General features: G+C 38.7%; 2 protein-coding genes across 2 annotated transcripts; one reads left to right on the top strand and one right to left on the bottom strand.

The window, feature by feature from the left end:
- Positions 1-374: 374 nt before the first annotated feature.
- LOC306985807 (extracellular matrix protein 2) lies at positions 375-13568 on the bottom strand. The gene is made up of 9 exons (XM_079588482.1): positions 13279-13568; positions 12108-12172; positions 11265-11712; positions 11020-11135; positions 10275-10407; positions 9267-9424; positions 9043-9182; positions 2057-2383; positions 375-969 (listed from the first exon to the last, which is right to left on the bottom strand). Exons 1-9 carry the CDS (start codon positions 13430-13432, stop codon positions 801-803), a joined length of 1710 nt encoding a protein of 569 aa, XP_079444608.1. The 5' UTR covers positions 13433-13568; the 3' UTR covers positions 375-800.
- Positions 13569-16607: 3039 nt separating this feature from the next.
- tnnc1b (troponin C type 1b (slow)) lies at positions 16608-18559 on the top strand. The gene is made up of 6 exons (XM_079588483.1): positions 16608-16830; positions 17483-17513; positions 17629-17775; positions 17866-17980; positions 18090-18226; positions 18338-18559. The coding sequence occupies exons 1-6, from the start codon at positions 16807-16809 to the stop codon at positions 18367-18369; spliced, it is 486 nt and encodes a 161-aa protein (XP_079444609.1). The 5' UTR covers positions 16608-16806; the 3' UTR covers positions 18370-18559.
- The last annotated feature ends 23 nt before the right edge of the window (positions 18560-18582 follow it).

The following is an 18582-nucleotide window of genomic DNA, read 5'->3' as shown; positions in this document are numbered from 1 at the left end:
ATCACAGCTCATAAGTTCTATCTCATTACCTTGCCATTCTTAACATCATCTTTGCTCTGAGGCCTCCAGCCGTTCACCTGAGGCTTCACTGAAGAATCCTGAAAGTCATGGATAATAAATATGCTGTCAGTGACCTCAAACTGCATATATATATATATATATATATATATATATATATATATATATATATATATATATACCGATATATATATATAGCTGTACCTACCTGAGCTGTTAACTTTGGTTCCTTCATGTCTGACAGACACTTTCAAATTGTGGTTGTTAACATTTAGCATTACATAGAGGGTTTTGAAAACATTCACTCACTGTCTTGAGTTTTAATTAAAAAAAATTTAAATAAATGAATTAATATTAAAGTATTATACATGAAATTGTTTTAATGTCACATCAGAATATGAAGACATAAAATAATACAATAAAATTATAAATATAAAGTGATAAAATAATAAAGTCATTGCAAATGCACCAAAGTAATGAATATTGTGAAAGAAAGCCATTAATAACTGTTTGAGCCAGGGACTTTCTGAGCCCGCTTGTGACATTAACTTACAAGAAGAATGTTTATTACATACAAAAAGAAACAAAATCATGTACGCATACATTTAGCATACATGTATGCTACAAGTTGCTGAACATGACCCAAAAGTGCATTTCAAGAGCGAGCATGCGCATTATTAATGGATCTAATGGACATGGTGTTTACAGTATTTAACCTGGGAGTGACTGACAGGTGGGGCAGAGGCTGTGAAGTGAGAAGGGGATGTCTCTGTCGGATTTCTCTAGCTCTGTGTTTGAGGCTCTAATATGATCTTGCTAGGGTCCCGGATGCAGGAGAAAGCAGCACGAGGGATTTTCTTCACATTGATGTAGTTGTACTCTAAATGGACAGTTGACAGGTGTGATTCCTCCGTCCTCTTAACCTTACAGATCGATTTCACTGGGACAGAGCTGAAAACACAAAGCCATACGCATAATTCAATCTCAAATGGTTCATTGTAGGGATTTAGATATTTTTATCAATATTTTTGTAATGTTTTGCTATAAATTTTTTTTATTTTTTTTTATTTAAACTTAAAAATCTGAAAAGCAAAAGTACGCAATAAATAAGATAAGAAACAGCATTTCTGAAAACAATTTTGAGTAGTTGTTGAAAAAGTAGAAATTTAGATAAATTAATAAACTGAGAGGGTTTGATAAATGGAGGGTGTATCCATGGGTATGTAGCAGCCTAACACTATGGGTTTGTTGAAAAACTTAGTGAGCTGCATTTAGCATTTTAAGACATCTAGCATTTTAAGGCATTCAAGCTGTGCTCCATTCTCAAAGATATTATAAACATTATGCTGCCCTATGATACCTGAAGCATTTCAGGTATCATCAGTTCTTAGCATTTTATACTTAAAAATTGTTATACTCATTACTCCAGTCTTCAGTGTCACATGATCATTCAGAAATCATTCTAACATGCTGATTTGCAGCTCAAGAAAGACTTATTATTTTTATCAGTGTTAAAAATAATTGTGTTGCTTAATATTTTTGGGGAAACCATGCTATATTTTTTAGGATTCTTGATGATGAATAGAAAGGTCACAAAAGCATTTCACGAGTTCACACTTACAAATAAGTCAGATGGAATAAATGGTATGCATATTTGGCGTGCTGTCCGAGGAGAGGGCTCCGGGCTCGGTATTCGGCCCGAACCCAGAGTACTCCCCCCGTATTGCTGGTTTAGGAAGTAACCAGGCGAGTGTGAGGAGACGGGGTGGTGGAGGGATGCTGAAAAACTGTCGAGGAACGTTGGTGAGTCAAATGAGTATGTATATAGGTCTCCACTCATGCTGATTGGATAGAAATGATGATTACTGATTGTTGACAGCTGGTTGGAATGATGTGATAATTGGATCAATTATTTGAACGTGCTCCTCCCGAACTTTGTTTATAAAACATCATTTAGCATGGACACAGCACACAGATTTATTTGAAATAGAAATATTTTCAGCTCACTAGGTAAGGATCACAGCTTAAGTGTACATACCTTATACGGTTGTGGTCTAGACGCAGTAGCTGGAGGTTCTTGAAGTGGCGCATATTGTGGGGCACCCTCTCAAACCTGTTGTTGTCCATTAGTAACTCCACCAGTGTTTGATAAACGCCACGAAATGACTTCCCCAGCACCCCGTGCTCCTCTAACAGGTTGTGGGAGAGGCGTAGGGACTGTAAGCCTGGGCGGATGTGACTCAATGAGTATGGAGGAATGGTGTGAATGTGATTGTGCTGCAGGGAGAGTTGGCGCAAGGCCCTGGGCAGATCTGTGGGCACCACTGCCATCTGGTTATGGGACAGGTCAAGAGTTTCCAGCTTCCTGAGGAAACAGACAGACAGAGCAGAGGTGTCATTTTACATCATGGAGTGTATTAGCGGCCAAGCAATATGACCACATTTTTATGTCACAATATGAGTAAATTTATTTAATGAATGATAATGATATAATAAGATTGTTATGCTACCAAATACCAATACTGTAGATACCGGTGAAATTTCGCAAATCTCAATACCAATTTCAATACCACAGCAAAAACTAAAACCATAAATATGTAAATATGGTTAAATATGTAATATTTAATATGTCATTTGAAGAAATGGTCACTGAACAAATCAACACAATCCGTTTTCAAATCCAATCCAAACCAATCCAACACCATTTTCAACTGAAAATGGAAAACTTTTTATGCGTTTTGGCCGTCTATTTACACAACAACGCCGTTTTGGAGGCCTGAAAATGCAAGCTTTGGAAAACAGGTTTCAAAGTGCAAGGTTTTGAAAACGATGCATCTCTCAATGTCTCAATGTAAACAATAAATGTCTGGCGTGTACTGTATAATACAGCCTTTTTAGTCATTTTCACAGATCCATGTGAACAGGGTTCATTTTGACAACGTTGACGTCTGTTTTTAGTACAATCTTTGTCGTGTAAAAATACCCTTAAAAGAGATTAGTCTCCGGGATGAATTAAAATCCCCACCACTAGTCAACCAGCTTCATCAGAAAGACCACACTTTGCTTGTCTATCAGGCAGACTTGTTCTAACCAGCATGGACCATAGGAAATCATGGTTGCTCAAGCTGGTCTTTACAACTTGTATCTGTAAACCATGTTAGATTTTGTTTGATGGGTAGTGTACATTGGTTGCAGCATATTTAGAGGGTTTCTGTCAAGTGCTGGGAGAGCTTGTGAAGTATTCTGCTGTGTTTGCATGGAGAACGGAGAACGGGCCCCATGGCAGGTCATTAACCCAGCACAAGACAGCTAGAGCCAAAAAAGCCTGAGCATCAACTTTGGTTAAGTGCATTTAAATGTGAGTGTGTGTGCTCTGTAGAGGCACAAAGGCAGTAGAGCAGCAGGAACGAGTGTATGCATTGTGGGGGTGGACGATTTAGAGTGAGTTAGAGAGAGAACGTATTGAAGAAATGGCAGTGTATGAGAGGCTTTTGTGTTTTTTTCGAGAGGGTTCTGGAGGAGGCAGCTGGTGTACGTTTACAATGTTAGCCTCAGCAGGAGTCAGGAGCACATTTCACTGACGGCTGCCCAGTCCACCAGCGCACTGAGGAGGGTCTCATATAGCAACGAGTGTTATTATTACATCAAAAGCTACACTGACCTCCATGTGGTTTTCATTCACCCAACAAGCTCTGACCTTGAGATGAGAGATGAGACTCTAGATGTTGCAGACTGAATATCAATCAGGATATCTGGCAGTAAATGTAATGTAGCTGACAGAGTTTCAGTGAGAACCCGGAGATATTATGGTAAGCTGTAGTATTGGTATCACCTTACCTGTAAATTTTAAAAAGCCCCTAAAACAACCCACCCCACCCCCACCCCAAAAAACATTCATAATTAAGTTGCATAATTATTTTAGGTAAAAGTGTTTATCTAAAACTCTGTGTCAGAAATTTGGAAAATCTAAAAACATTGTCCTAGGACACAAAGTGGGTGAAGAAGACTGACACTAATAAGTGTAAATGCTAAGAAACAGGCGGGATTTTCCCTCTCTTTAGGAGATTTTTATCAACAGTTGGGTTGTTAAATAAATCCATAAATGTTTTATTATGCATGTGTGCAACGGTTTACAAGGGGGCAACACAATAATTTACAGCCAGACTTTTGTGTGTTTATATATTTTAGACATTTGAGTATAAGCTAACAGTCAAGTACTGTTATTTATTCTCATACTTTCTTTTTAAATTATTGATTACCGGTATATAGCCTATTATTAGCTTATTTTAAAATGATATTAGAAAAAGTATTTCACTGCCAATTAACTATATCTAAATCAAATACCATCCTAAAAGCCTTTAAACATGTACAAAACTGCCATAAATGCAGACTTTGCATTAAATAAAATAAAAAGATCATAATTAAAGAACACAGAGCCTCAGATTGTAAAGCAGTTTCAGGATTATTGGCTTCTGATGTCTTAGTCAGATTTGTGTAGTGATATTGTTCCCACACAGATCTCCCCCACCGACAAGCCAATAACGGTGGGCATCCTCAGGGAGCTCTGCCATAATGAGAAGCAGAAGAGCACGGCTGCCAGCCACCACCACGTTCACGGGCACACAGATGCAAACATTGCACAACCGCCCTTACGTAACCTGGCACGCGGGACAGGAAGACCACTGTCACGACAAGGCACATTTCTTTAGATTGTTATATCATGCATGCGGGAGACCCAGGCTCAGCCAAACTCAGCCTCTTCATTTCGGGCACTATGATTTGAACAAGCAAGCGCAGGCAATGGGATAACTGTCTCCAGCTGTGGCTCTGGTTTTGAATATTTTTTTCACACTATAAAAGACTGAACGGCGTCTACTTGTGTGTATCTCACCTCAGAACTGCTGGCTCTTGGTTGTCTCCTCAGGCAGAGATACTTTATATAACTCATTATGAAATAAGAATGTGCACGTCTTGGTGAAACTGCATTAACTTGCGTTTTTGTCTCCCTGTGAGAAAACAAGCAGCGCGTGTCCTCTGTTTCACCCCCCTGCCTCATTCCCGTAAGCTCGGTCCAGCTAGCGCATCAACCCATCCATCAAAATCCTCAGTCTCAGGTCATTGGCCTACAGAGAATCCCTGTCCCAGTCCCAGCACACCCTGTTCTTCACCCCGAGAACCAAAACAACCCTCCAGATGACAGGGGGCCTGTTGTGTCAATGCACACAGACAAAAACATTGTGCACCTATTTAAACACACCAGGATACACACACACACACACACACACACACACACACACACACACACAGAGCATCGTGGTCATTTATCCCCAAGTTAAACAGATTCCCATGACATTTGGCTGCGTATTGAAGTTTTGTCACTTTTAAAGAAACGTGTGACTCCCATTAACAGCTCAGATAAATAAATCATGAAGGTTGTTGAGTGAAATTAAAAACAGTAATTCGATTTTATAGGCCTGGCACTTCTTTAAAAGAGAAGGATAGCTCAAGGAGATGAGGATACACACACACACAATGTTTTAAGGGTTAATTCCCAAAAAGGAAAATGATGTCATCATTTATTCATGTAATTTCAAACCCGTAAGACTTTCATTCATCTTTGAAACACAAATTAAGATGTTTGGTTTCTGTCCCTCCATTGAAAGCCCATGCAACAAAGACATTGAAGATCCAAAAAGGCCATACATGGATCGTAAAACTAAGCCACATGAATCAAGCAGTTTAACCCAAATCTTGCTAAGAGATTGCATTATATGATAATTTAGGGGTCTATTTAACTTTATCATTTGACTTTTTATGAATAACGCACATACATCAAATATGGTAAACATGCATGCATCACACACTAGACCAAACCTCAGTTTCTGTGCGTCACACACCATGCATGATTAAGCTTCTGTGTTTACCATTTTTGAGTGCTCTATGTATGCTTACTGATCATGGTTTATAAGCCTAAAATAAATCGGTTCATCATATGAAGCGGCTGTATCTCTTCACAAGATTTAGATTAAACTGCTCCGTTCATATGGATTCATTTTACGATGCATTTATGGCCTTTTTTTTGGGAGAAGCAGAAATCTCTCAGGTTTATTTTAATTTGTGTTTCAAACAGAAACAAGTCTTATGGGTTTGGAATGACATGAGGGTGAGTATGTAACTGAGTAACTTTTAAGCGTTTTATCAGGGCTTTTATCCAAGGTGATTTAAAAATGAGGGAAATCGGAATTTCTCATTCAGGAACTATCAACTGCACTGAATTGGAATTTGAAATGAAATGAAATGACAGGAAAGGGAATTTACTGAATCGCGATTCAAAATCAACGCAATTCATTTTGGGACTCATCTACAAGTTAACTAAATTTTTATACAATAAATTAAAATGATGAAATGTAAACTAAATGCACATTTTTATAGATAGCATTTAAAATCTATTGCCCATTGTCTTTCCCTGAAGTCTTTAAACCTTCAAACCTTAAAGAACTTTAAACTGCATATATATATAACATTTAATTTCTTTGGATTTCAGTTAATTTAAATTCAGCTTTCTTACATTTAAATTCAAATTGCAATTCTGCATCCTATTTGCAATTCAATTCGATTTCAGGAATTAAATTGGGCATACACAACCAGAGTAGAACAGAAGCGAACAGAAGTGTAAATGCAGAAAAGTATTTAAAAAAGGAGAAAAGAGTTTATTTATTTAATGTCCATACCGGCACCATGGACCCAGTGTAAATACCACTGTAAATCCGAGCCATTTGTTTATATGCAGGGGGTCTGTAATAGCTAGTTGATAGCATTCTTAATCATTTCAATGGCAATTCTGCCACAGAACCCCCCAGAAGTACACAAAATCTCTGATCACAGCTGGAAATGACTGATCACAAAGAAGCTTCAGGAAAATATTGCCATGGCTATATGTGTATATACTGTATGTGGCTGGGTTGCTAGATGAGTACAAATTTGAGAAATGGAGTGATGAAGATGTGTTGATGGAGCTGGGATTTACAGCACTATTTAGACTGGGTCCATGGTGCCCAAATGGACATTATTTAGGCTGACAGGCACTCATAAAGGCTGAAGAAATTAAAGTAGACAGTAAAAGACCTGCCTTAACTCGGGGAGGTTCATAGATGTGTGCCAAAATAGTATGACGCTGTAGATCAGAGGCTCACACACGTGAATGCACGCACGCACACACACGCACGCACGCACGCACATGCACGCACACACAATTTGGTTACAATGTGACATCATTTTTGAAATAAAGAAGCTGTAAAGTTGAGCTGACGGCTGATCAAAGCTTACTGTACACTGGAAAAGCAGCTGGAAAGCAAACAGTGCATCAGCCATTGCAACAGTTCCAGTGATAATGTCCGCTTTCCTTAGAAATGCAGATGCTGAGAGTGAAAAAAGGAAAGAAAGAAGTTCCTTCTATTCCCCACTTTGAATGGCACTGTTTCAAAAAGATTTGCAATTCGCAAGAAAAGAAAATGAGTAAAAGATGTTAGAGATGAATAATGCATTCGTATGATTTGCTGACGGTATGATAGTCAGTGTGAGAGCGGGAATGGAGAGGAGGGAAAAGACAAAAAGCTTATGAAGCAGAGAAAGTTGTAATGAACGGTCTCATTTTAACATAAACCAAAAGATGGAGTCATAGCATAGGCTACTTTTATGATAATGTTATGGTGCTTCTGTGTCCTTTTAGAACCTTAAAAGCTCCAATTCACATTCATTGTAATTGCAAATAGCAACCAGCATATAAATATATATTATTATTTTTTTTCACAGAAAAAATTAATTCATACCGTTTTGAAACAAATAAATGAGAGAATTTTTATTTCTGGATGAACTTTGAAAGTCTCTTTACAGTATAAAGTCCTGATTACTTTTGCATCTTTTCTTTTTCTATCTTTTAGCAGAAGTATGGATGATTTAGAGTGATAACCTTGTATCTGTACTCTGGCAACTCATAGAAATCTATAAAATATCTCTCTGCAGGAATGCTTCAGCATCAAGGTCACCACTGTATGAATCATACCCCACACACTCGCCGTCACACAGCCAAGCCATAACCAGTGATGTAAACCGCACCATTTGGCTGATCAGAGGCCAGCCAAACATCTGCATTCACCGCAATACAAGTGCAAACTGTTATCCATGAGTGAGCTTAGGCTTAATTACCAAATTGACCATAGTAATCTTCCATATACAATCAGACATCTTCAAGTCTTTTTACTCACGGAGTTAAGTTTGGATTTCCAAACAGCTGGGACATGGTAAGCATCTAACGTCACCCCATCTCTCAGTGTGTTTGACAAGGCAAAGGGCAGAGTGAGTGATGAGTGAACTCTCTGTCACTTCTGCCTCCCGTATAACACGCTCCTGAGGATGAGTGATGTGAGACCTTGGGGAAGCACATCTACTCCGGTCGAATCAAAACTATGAGGCAGATGCAGGCTGACAGCAGGGCCAGAATATATTATCACCCTCCTTCAAATGATTCTGATGATGACGAACACACAGTAATCGTGTTCTCCCAAAACACATTTAAAGGATGGGTTAGAGACTGCTCTTAGCGTGTCTTTTGTACACCATCTAGTGGCTAACAAGGAAAATGCCCTAATGGATCCCAGTCTATATGTCATATAAACACACACACATCACTAAGAAAATAAAATACCGGTAAATAAATAAATATTAATATTAAATATTTAAATACATTTGATCAAATTAAAAAAATATTATTTATATAGGCCTAAATTTAAAATATTTCAATATATTATATAAAATATTTTATATAAGAATATGAAAAAATAGATGTATGTTTTTACTATTTATGAATAAACTTGCACTGGACCCCACTGTATATAGATATATGGATTTTTATATAGAAACAATTCAATCAATTTGATTAATTTTGACAATTTGCCAATGCTTTAAGCAAAAAACAAACCTATAATGTGTATTAATAAATTACAAAAATGTGCATGTGAGACTCACGGCAGGTTGATCCAAGCCTCAGGGTAGATGCTGTTCTCTTTCAGGAGATTGTGACTGAGATCCAACACCTTCAGGTGGACACACTTATCCAGAAGCCTGTCGTGCACCTCCACTATTTGATTTTCCTGCAACCTTAAGTCCTGCAAATACACAAATGCATATCAAAATACAAAACCCAAGAATTTATACAGAGACTGAAACAGTGACTGGAATACAGAACTGACCTCTAAAGATGGGGGTAATCCCGCTGGAATGGAACTGAATCTGTTTTTATCCAATCGTAAATACTTAAGTGCCTTCAGTGGTTTGAAAGCCCAGGGTGTAATACTGCCCTCATAGAGGATGTTTCCTGTCAGTTCTAAGACTTGCAGGTTAGTCAAGCCTACAAAATATAAAATGCTATTAGTTATTAATACAGTTAAAGGTGTATCAGTAATTTTTGTGTATTTTGTGCTGTCCTAGCCTTATCCTGACACCTAGTGGTATGTAACCTCACGCACAGAAGCAAAAGCTTTCAGTTGTTAAAATGGTTGCACTAATGACCTATTAACAGTCTCATTTAGGAATATCTTTTGAGCAAAACTGTCCAGTAATTAGTGACAGTTACTACGATAAAAGTAATATTCGGCTGGTCATGCGATCTCAACGACTCGCTCCATGTGTGAGTGTACATTCATTAAAAAAATGTATCTAAGGCCACATTTACACATAGCCGGGTATTTAGAGAAACGAATATTTCTCCCCCTCCGTTTTCAATAATAACATCGTGCACACAACCCGCATAAATACGCCGTCGAGCACTATCATAACTATGCCAAACCTATGGGCGGCAGTGTGGGGAGAAGAATAAAGCCATGCAAGCCAATCAGAATCCTCAGAATCGACAAGAGAGAACCTAAAACCCCGTTTCTCCCAGTTGACACGACAACATATAACCGGCGTTTTCAGAAATCTCCACTTTGGCCGGAGTTTTTAGAAATGATCGTTTTCTGGGATAAAAACGGCGTTTTCGTGTAAATGACAGGCCAAAACGCAGAGAAATATCTGCGTTTTCCCATCGTGTAAACGGGGCCTAAAAGTACTATTCAGTTCTTTATCTGTACATTTTTTATTAAGAAAAAAATGACTAAAGAACTCTGACTTTCCTTATAATAATGTTTCTACATCTAAACTCACATAAATACATACCAAAACACTCATGTTTGTGCAGCTGGCACGTAAACAGCACAAACCTTTGAAGCTGTGTGAAGCCAGTTGGTTTATTTTATTGCTGTTTATCGTCAGATTCTCCAAAGAAGACGGCAAGTGTGGAATTGCTGTAAGTTCATTGCCGTCAAGTTTCAGACTTTTCAAACTTGTCAGATTCTGTTAAAAAAGCAGAAGAAAACACTCTTTTCAACTTGGGAGGCAGTTGTTACGTCCTATCTGCTTTGGGCCTAAGGAATAGGCTAGTTTCCACTGTGCCTACCACCAAATGAAAAGCCTCAATTTTGCATGTTGGTTAAATTATTTTAATGTTAAGACATGTATTTCAAACCCTGCTGTCCCGGACTACTGGAACTGTATTCTTTTTCATAAGTGGAATGACATAAATAGACACTGTAAATTGTGCACTTATTTCCCTCCTCAAAGAACATTTACTCTTCATGCTAATTTCACTGGCACTGCATACAGTCCAAAGAAGACAGTGGCATTTTCCATTGGTCAGAGTTCCTATTTTCATGGTGCTGGGTTTGCTTTGGGAGTGGTGTGTTTGGCCACTTCTCAAGGTCTCCCAGAGGGAAATCCGGACTTATCTTGGCCGGACATAAATTTAGCAGTTATAATTTGAAACTTTCTTCTTTTAATTTGTATGTTCTGAAAAATCCTGTCTAAGACGGAACTTTTTTTTTAGATTTGATGTAGACATGTGTAGTACTTTATAGATTTTAGATGTATATGACTGGTGTAATTAAAGGGATAAAGAAATGGCAGTACCATAAAGAGACTTAGGTCGAAAGCGGAGTCGTCCAACATGTTCAAACTTAGGTCAAGCTCTTCGAGATTTGGCAGTCCGGAAAAACCACGGGGAGGAATTCTTGTTAAGTTGTTCCCTGTAAGACAGCACATTGGTTAAAACGCTGAATGGCTGGGCTTATTACAAGACATAACCGACATAAATTATAGAGTGTCTCGGAGATCCATATACTTATGTCGGATCTTTCAGCCTGTCCAGACCTTACCAGGAAGTTCAAGTATGGTGGCTTCCAGGTTCGTGATGATGGGCAGGTGGGACAAGCCAATCTGCTTGCAGGATATTCTAGTTCCTTCCAATTGGCAGCCTTCTGGTAATGAGTCTATGAAACCATCTCGGGTCAGGGTGCTGTTAGAAGCATCATTCTCCTCCCCTTCGGCTTCCTCTTCTTCCTTTCCCTCTTCCTCTTCCTCCTCCTCTTCTTCTTCCTCCTCCTCTTCTTCCTCCTCCTCCTCCTCTTCTTCTTCTTCTTCTTCTTCCTCTTCTTCCTCCTCTTCCTTTTTCTTTGCTTTCTGCTCTTCCCCTTGATCCATGAGGCGTTTTTTCTCCTCTTTGAGTTCCCTCAAGAAAGTGTTTAGTTTCCCTGCTGCGCCACCCCATCTCTCCAACACAGCATTGAGCTCCACCCACACGGCCTCGGTTCGCCCCATAACGGACTGATGGGTCACACAGAACACGGCAGGAATTGAGCCCATTAGTTTCACAGGAATGACCAGAAAAACGCTGAACAAACTAAACAAACTAAATATAGTGGACAAATAGCACAGACGGGAATAAAGGAGGTGGAAAATGAGAGGTTGAGCATTAAGACAGGAAGCAAAAATAGACTTATAATTAGCATTTATGGTATGGTTATTCTATCTTGGACTGCCAGAATACACATACTTGTTCCACTGTAACAACAGTAGCTGCTTGTGAAGCAAACAGGCATTACTATGGGACACAAGTATGGCCATGGATTCAATATTGACTGTTTTCTATTTATTTCACCACACTGTTTGATGTAAGAAACCAGGATAGTGACATTTTGACTGCAGAAATACAGTCTCACCTGTGTATCTGTGGAAGTGTCGCTCGATTGGCCCGTTCTTTGTGCTTGATTGGCTATCCTTTCACCTGCAAATCCAGATACTTTAATTCAGCAAGGATGTACTAAATTGATCAATGGTAGTAACTACATTTACATTGTTAAAAATATATATATCTTTCAAATAAATGCTGTTCTTTTGAACTTTCTATTCTTCAAAGAATCCCAAAAATGATAGATTCCACAAAAGCATAATAAGAAATCAGTATATTCAAACTATTTCTGAAGGATCATGTGACACTGAAGACTGGAGCAATGATGCTGAAAATTCATCTTTCCATAAATAACATTTATGAAATATATTCAAATAGAAAACAGTTATTTTAAATTGTATTAATATTTCATTATATTATTGTTTGTACTGTATTTTTGTAAAAAAAATAAAAAAAAAATGGTATCAAATAAATGGAGCCTTGGTAAGCATAAGAGACTTTAAATGTTGAAACAATAGGACATTTTTAAAAATAAAGTGAATTATTGTTTATACTCTTTCAGGTTGTAAAATGTTAGTGGGCCATTCATAGTAAACGTGACAAACTACACCTCTGGTTACTCTGATAGGACACCGTGTGAACTTGAGGAGGATTTCATACGTCCACTAAAATCACCTTGAGACTGAATTATTGTAAAAATGTCTCGTATTGTAAAGTTAGCTCAGAGAAAAGCCATAACTTGCTTTCATATTTTGTTATCTAATACAATATAATTCATCCATTTTAAATGAAGTGTCATTAAATGTTCAAGTACTTTAAAAGGCCACTCTAGATGCAGACACACACGGGTTTTCAAAATGTTTTGAGAAATTTCCAACAATTTAAACTGTTTTGGGGCAGACACACTCTTATCAATTTTTTTTGTAAAGGATGTTGTTTTAACCTCTATTCATTTTATTTCTCTCAAACTATCTTTTGATTCTCTTTAACTGATTTGTCAGATGTACAGTATGTTAATTGTTATTGTATGTTCTCTTATAAAAGAGATTTCAATGAGTTTTATCCAAGTTAAATACACTACTTTAAACAAGAAGAAATATAACAGACACCATGAACTTTACAATGGTCTTGTCTGACCAGTCCTGAGATTTCATCCTGTGCCACTGCTCTTGAAATCATAATTACTATTGCTCTATACTCACTTGATGCTGAAGAAGAATCCACCGGTTGATGCTGTGAGGATGAAACATCAGCCTCAGGTAACAATGCGATGAGTGAATCCAGATCATTCTTCAGCGCTTCTCCGTCCACAGCTAAAACTCCTAAGCACACGCAGAAGACCAAAAGAGCCTGCATGGTTCTGATCCGATCTGTTCAGATGCTCGCCGTGTACCTGCAGGCTCACCTCCAGCTGCCCTCTTAAATTCTCTCATAGTCAGCAGTGAGAGGGAGGAGGAGGAGGAGGAAACAGGGAGGAGATCACAGTACGTGGTTAGACGTGCACAAGGACCTTCATTGCCAGGAGTTCACAAAAATATCAACCCCTCCTTATAAAGTCAACGGTTGTGCCAAAAAACACTAGAGTTGGGAGAGAGAGAGAGAGAGAGAGAGAGAGAGAGAGAGAGAGAGAGAGAGAGAGAGAGAGAGAAGCAGGAAGAAGATGGTCAGTGTCAGTCAGTCACGTCATGCCACAATGACACAGAGTTCACACCTTGTAGCACTTGAGATGGACAAATGAGAGAGTTATCCAAACAAGAGGGCAGTGAGAGAGCAGCCTGACTGACCCGCAGAGAGATCTCTCTCCGGCTCCATGTCTCGTCCTCAACATGTTCCTGCCTGGCACTCTTCCATTAGCACGTATGTAAGAAAAAGAAAAAGACCTTGCCAAAAGAGAAAGACATGGTTCGCTAACTCATAAAACAAACACATGGAGGCAGACAGGCATACAGACAAATGCAATGTGTTCTCAAAGCATACATCTACACACTCCTCTTGTTTATGGAGATTATAGGCTTATATTTATACAGTGGCTAAGTCACATTTAAAATGTCTGAATGTCATGGCAGGTCAACAGCATTTCTTGGGCTTTCTTTAAAATAAATGCCACTGGCTTTAATGCAATGACATGTATAGAGTTTTAGTGTGGAGTCAGTGTCAAAATACTTTTTAAAAATAAAATTCCTGTACAGTATCTTTTTAATTTCAATCACTAGTGTGAAATCAGAGATTTGAGAAATCCAAACCTGTGGGGGAGGACAGAAGGATGTTTTAAAAAAAAGTCTCAGTTAAGGTTGGACGAGGGTCTCACACACACATACAAATAGACAGGCTCTCAGGGTCACATTGTGTAGGGAGAGATTGTTTGCATTTACATTTACTCCATAAAGTATCACTGCAGAGCGAGATACTGCCTTGCGACTGTTTAAATTTGCTCAGACATCACAGGCCACAAAACGGGCAACAACTCTGTGTTGACATGGGAAGCATATTTTTATGTGCACAACTTGAGGCATCTTCATACCCTTTTTTCAGGGGGGTTTTAATCAGATTTTTTATAACTTTATTCTATTAACAAAAACAAACATACACATTGTTTTTAAATAAAATGTTCATAAAATTTACATTTTGTTACACACACACGGAAACCGTCGCTGTTTGGAAAAGTCTATGACTGGATCATTGATGGAAATAAATGTTGTGATGTTATTTTCATCAAGAGGTGCATCAATTGATTTTTTTGTCACTGAGTATGCATGTTGCTTTCGAAGCAACTTTTTAAAGTAACTTAGAAGAAATCTGTCACAAAAAAAATATTTTCCCAATACAACCAAGTCCCCTGAATCTCTGCTTATTTAAGAACCATTTTAAATGGATGACCCTGTATTCCTGTCCAAACAAACAGTGACTAAGAGTGAGACAGTATCTGTAATTTTAAGCTATCTGGCAAAACCACTTTTGCAACCTACTGCTCCTCGTACAAATGTCTGTCCATAGCGAGTCAGTGTGTGTTCTGCTGACCTGTCCAACCCCTCTGTCCTCACTGTCCCACACACACCTTCTGAACCAGCTCAGTGTCAGCTGTTCTCGGGATGAGGTGGCTGAGGTCGGTGTATGCTGGCCGTGGAGAAAACTGCTGGGCAAAGAAAGAGAGAAATCCAACAGCAAGATGATCATCAGCTAGAATTCCCAAGTGAAAGCAAGAGCTTCCCCTAAAACAGCAAAAGTTTGTGAACTGTGATGGCTAAATGAACCCAGATTACACTTTTTATACTTCTTTTGAAATTATACTATTTGTGAATTGATTGTATGTGCATGTACTTTGTAATCTCCTACTCTGAGAGTCTTTTAAGGGAAGGTTCATGGCTAGTTGGTGGGTCTTTATTTAGGCCAGAGGAATCCAGAATGGCATAGTATCATTGTGATGTCATCTCCAGAGCCATTAATCTATGCTTGATGCGTTCATGGTGCTTCCCTTGTGGCCTAATATGACACTGATGCTGTCGCATTTTGACATCAAATGTTGATTGATTTGTAAAGAAAGAAGAGAAAGAAAAGAAGGACTGAAGTAACAATTCACAAAATAAGTTCATATGTTTTTAAGCAGCTCAGGCACTAGACGTGACTTGAGTACTGGGTTCCCTTCCCTAGACTTAATTATAGAAATAAAGGTGGACTTGTGGTGGAGGAATGCCACAGTGAAGCAGCTGTTTATAGATCACTAACCTTAGGACTCGAATAATTAGGTGTTACCCTTAATCTTTCATTCAGAATTGCATTTAAAATGCCAAAAGTCTGAAACCTCTAGTTAAAGTGCTTCTTTTTTTAATTAAAAAAGAAAAAAACATTATCACTGCAAATTACATTAGACACTAAAATCTGAGTGATTTAAAAACTGAAATTCATGAAGTCCACAAGTTTGTGTAAAATCTGAGGATCATGTTCTCCAGCACGATTTGAGGTGATCTAAAGCGCAACTGAAGCTTCAATGGAAGCAAGAACGCCTGACCATCTGACCGTACAAAGAGCAACACGATGCATGTCTCAAATGCACTAAATTAGTGACCTGATTTTTACAAATATTTCTATAACTTTTTGGTTATCCATGTCTTATATTTTCAATGTGGTTCTTTGGCCAATGAAAAACTTTGGAAGGGAAATATTAATGTTCATCTCTTTAAAAGATCCACACATTTAACAAACCCAAACATTGGTGAAGATTTAATAATAAGAAGTGCTATTGGCCTCTTTGATTATAGTCATTTCCGTGCATGCACAGGAACAGTGTCTGCCACAAGAATGGAGTCGTGATGCTTCTCAACAATGATTGGCAAATGCAGGTGACCGGTGGATAAGTTTAGAACTCGATATGGGGTTGTTGCGCAGGCTGCCAGGGAGAACAGTGCCAAGGACTTATTGTCATAACTGGAGTTCTCCTGCCTGTTGTCTCTGACATTCCTCCTCTATTTATAGGCTATCCCTAACCCCTTTCTGCCTCGCTCCCTTTCCTTTTCGACCCATCCCTAGCTCTCTCAGATAGGGAAGGGGAGTGACAAAAGGCTTTGTCTTTTCTGAGCCATCCATTCCAGCCATAAAGGCCAAGGCAGGTGGCCCCGGCACTCTTCGTCCTGTGTCTGCCGTGAAGAGAGGAGCGCTTCAGGGCATCAGTGCTGGATTACCTGTGAGGAGTTTACAGACAATTTCACAAAGAAAACCCCTAATCCAAGACCGCCATGGATGATGTATATAAAGCAGCGGTAAGTTAGGAATGCAATACTTTTCAGCATTTCATTACACCTCAGGCTACCTGAAAGGAGAGTGGCCATGTAATAAAGAGTCCCATATGTTTTTTTTTTTGTAGGAAAGCATCAGCTAAATGATAAATTAATACGTGTTAATTTGACAATTAACCTGTCCTTGAACATTTCCTTCCTCTGTAAATGACATATTTCAGTATTATAACTATCATCTGTCAGAGAAATCAATCAGTGCACTATCGCCTACTTAGCACTCAAGGTTAAATCAATAAATTAAAATGGGACAGTGGAAATTTGGTGCCCTTATAAGGGTATATAGCCTAATGGCACAGAACACACTATTAAAATGAATTTGTTCAATAAATGAACACAACGAAACAATTGGAAAGTTTAGGTTTGGCATTTCTCACAATAGCTGGTGAAATAGTGAATGGTCATAGGGACTGAGGCTAAAGCATTTAACAATGAGGTAGATGGTGTCTAGTGTCTGAGGACCATTAAACGAGTGACAGCTGTCATTCCTGTAAAGAATAGACCTTGGCCAGTCTTTGACGAATAGTCGAATACCATGCATAGTAGTCTTACAACATATTTTATTTTTAGTTCAAAGTCAATTGGAGCAAAGTTTTGAGCTCTCTCTTACACCTAATAGGTGGAGAACTTGACAGAAGAGCAGAAAAATGGTGAGTTTCTCTTTCTAATCTATCAGTTTGAACATATCACTGCATGCATTGTGATCAAACACAAGAGTGTTGTTGACGTGTGATTTTTGCGCTGCTATCTGACTTTACCTGGCAGAGTTTCGCGCTGCGTTCGACATCTTCGTGCAGGGCGCTGAGGATGGCTGCATCAGCACTAAGGAGTTGGGGAAGGTGATGAGGATGCTGGGCCAGAACCCAAGTCAAGAAGAGCTGCAGGAAATGGTAGATGAAGTAGATGAGGATGGTATGTTGGATATTAGATTGATATATCTTTCATCTGTTGTTGATGGTATGAATTGGGATTACATTGTTGAGTGGTTTCTGTTCTTTGTAGGAAGCGGGACAGTGGACTTCGATGAGTTTTTGGTGATGATGGTGCGCTGCATGAAAGAGGAGAGCAAAGGAAAAACAGAAGAGGAGCTGGCTGAGGTCTTCCGCATGTTTGATAAGTATGATCTGCATTTTATCCCAAAGCATATTATAGTATATTCATACATCATATTAGCATCTAAAAGCAGTTGTTGTAATAAATACACGTTTTATCGTGGTCTCTTTGAGGAATGGAGATGGTTACATTGATTTAGAAGAGCTGAAGAACATGCTGGAGTCGACAGGTGAGGCCATCACTGAGGACGACATCGAGGAACTCATGAAGGACGGAGACAAGAACAACGACGGCAAGATCGATTACGACGGTAAACATGCAGAACAAAACATTCAACACTCAAAACATAGCACATTTATGAATATTTACTCGAAAAACTACCCATTTCGACAGCTGACATGCTTACTTTTAATACCAACAGAGTTCTTGGACTTCATGAAGGGTGTCGAGTAAAAATATCGCTTGACGGATTAAAAAAATCATTCCCTGACCCAAACCAGTATCTCTGACGTAACCACACGTACACTCAAGTCGGAAGCACGGGAAATTATCTGTATTTCATATATTTCTGAAATAAGTAAATGGTGTCATGTACCGCTGCCCATATTTGTGTTAAAGTAAAAATCTTTTTCTGTACAGAGTCGCACATTTTGTTCTTGATTATTT

Source organism: Phoxinus phoxinus, assembly GCF_949152265.1.
Source record: "Phoxinus phoxinus genome assembly, chromosome: 18".
In the NCBI taxonomy this organism is placed as follows: Eukaryota; Metazoa; Chordata; class Actinopteri; order Cypriniformes; family Leuciscidae; genus Phoxinus; species Phoxinus phoxinus.
The sequence above is the reverse complement of the archived record's forward strand: the minus strand, read 5'-3'. Positions and strand labels throughout refer to the sequence as shown.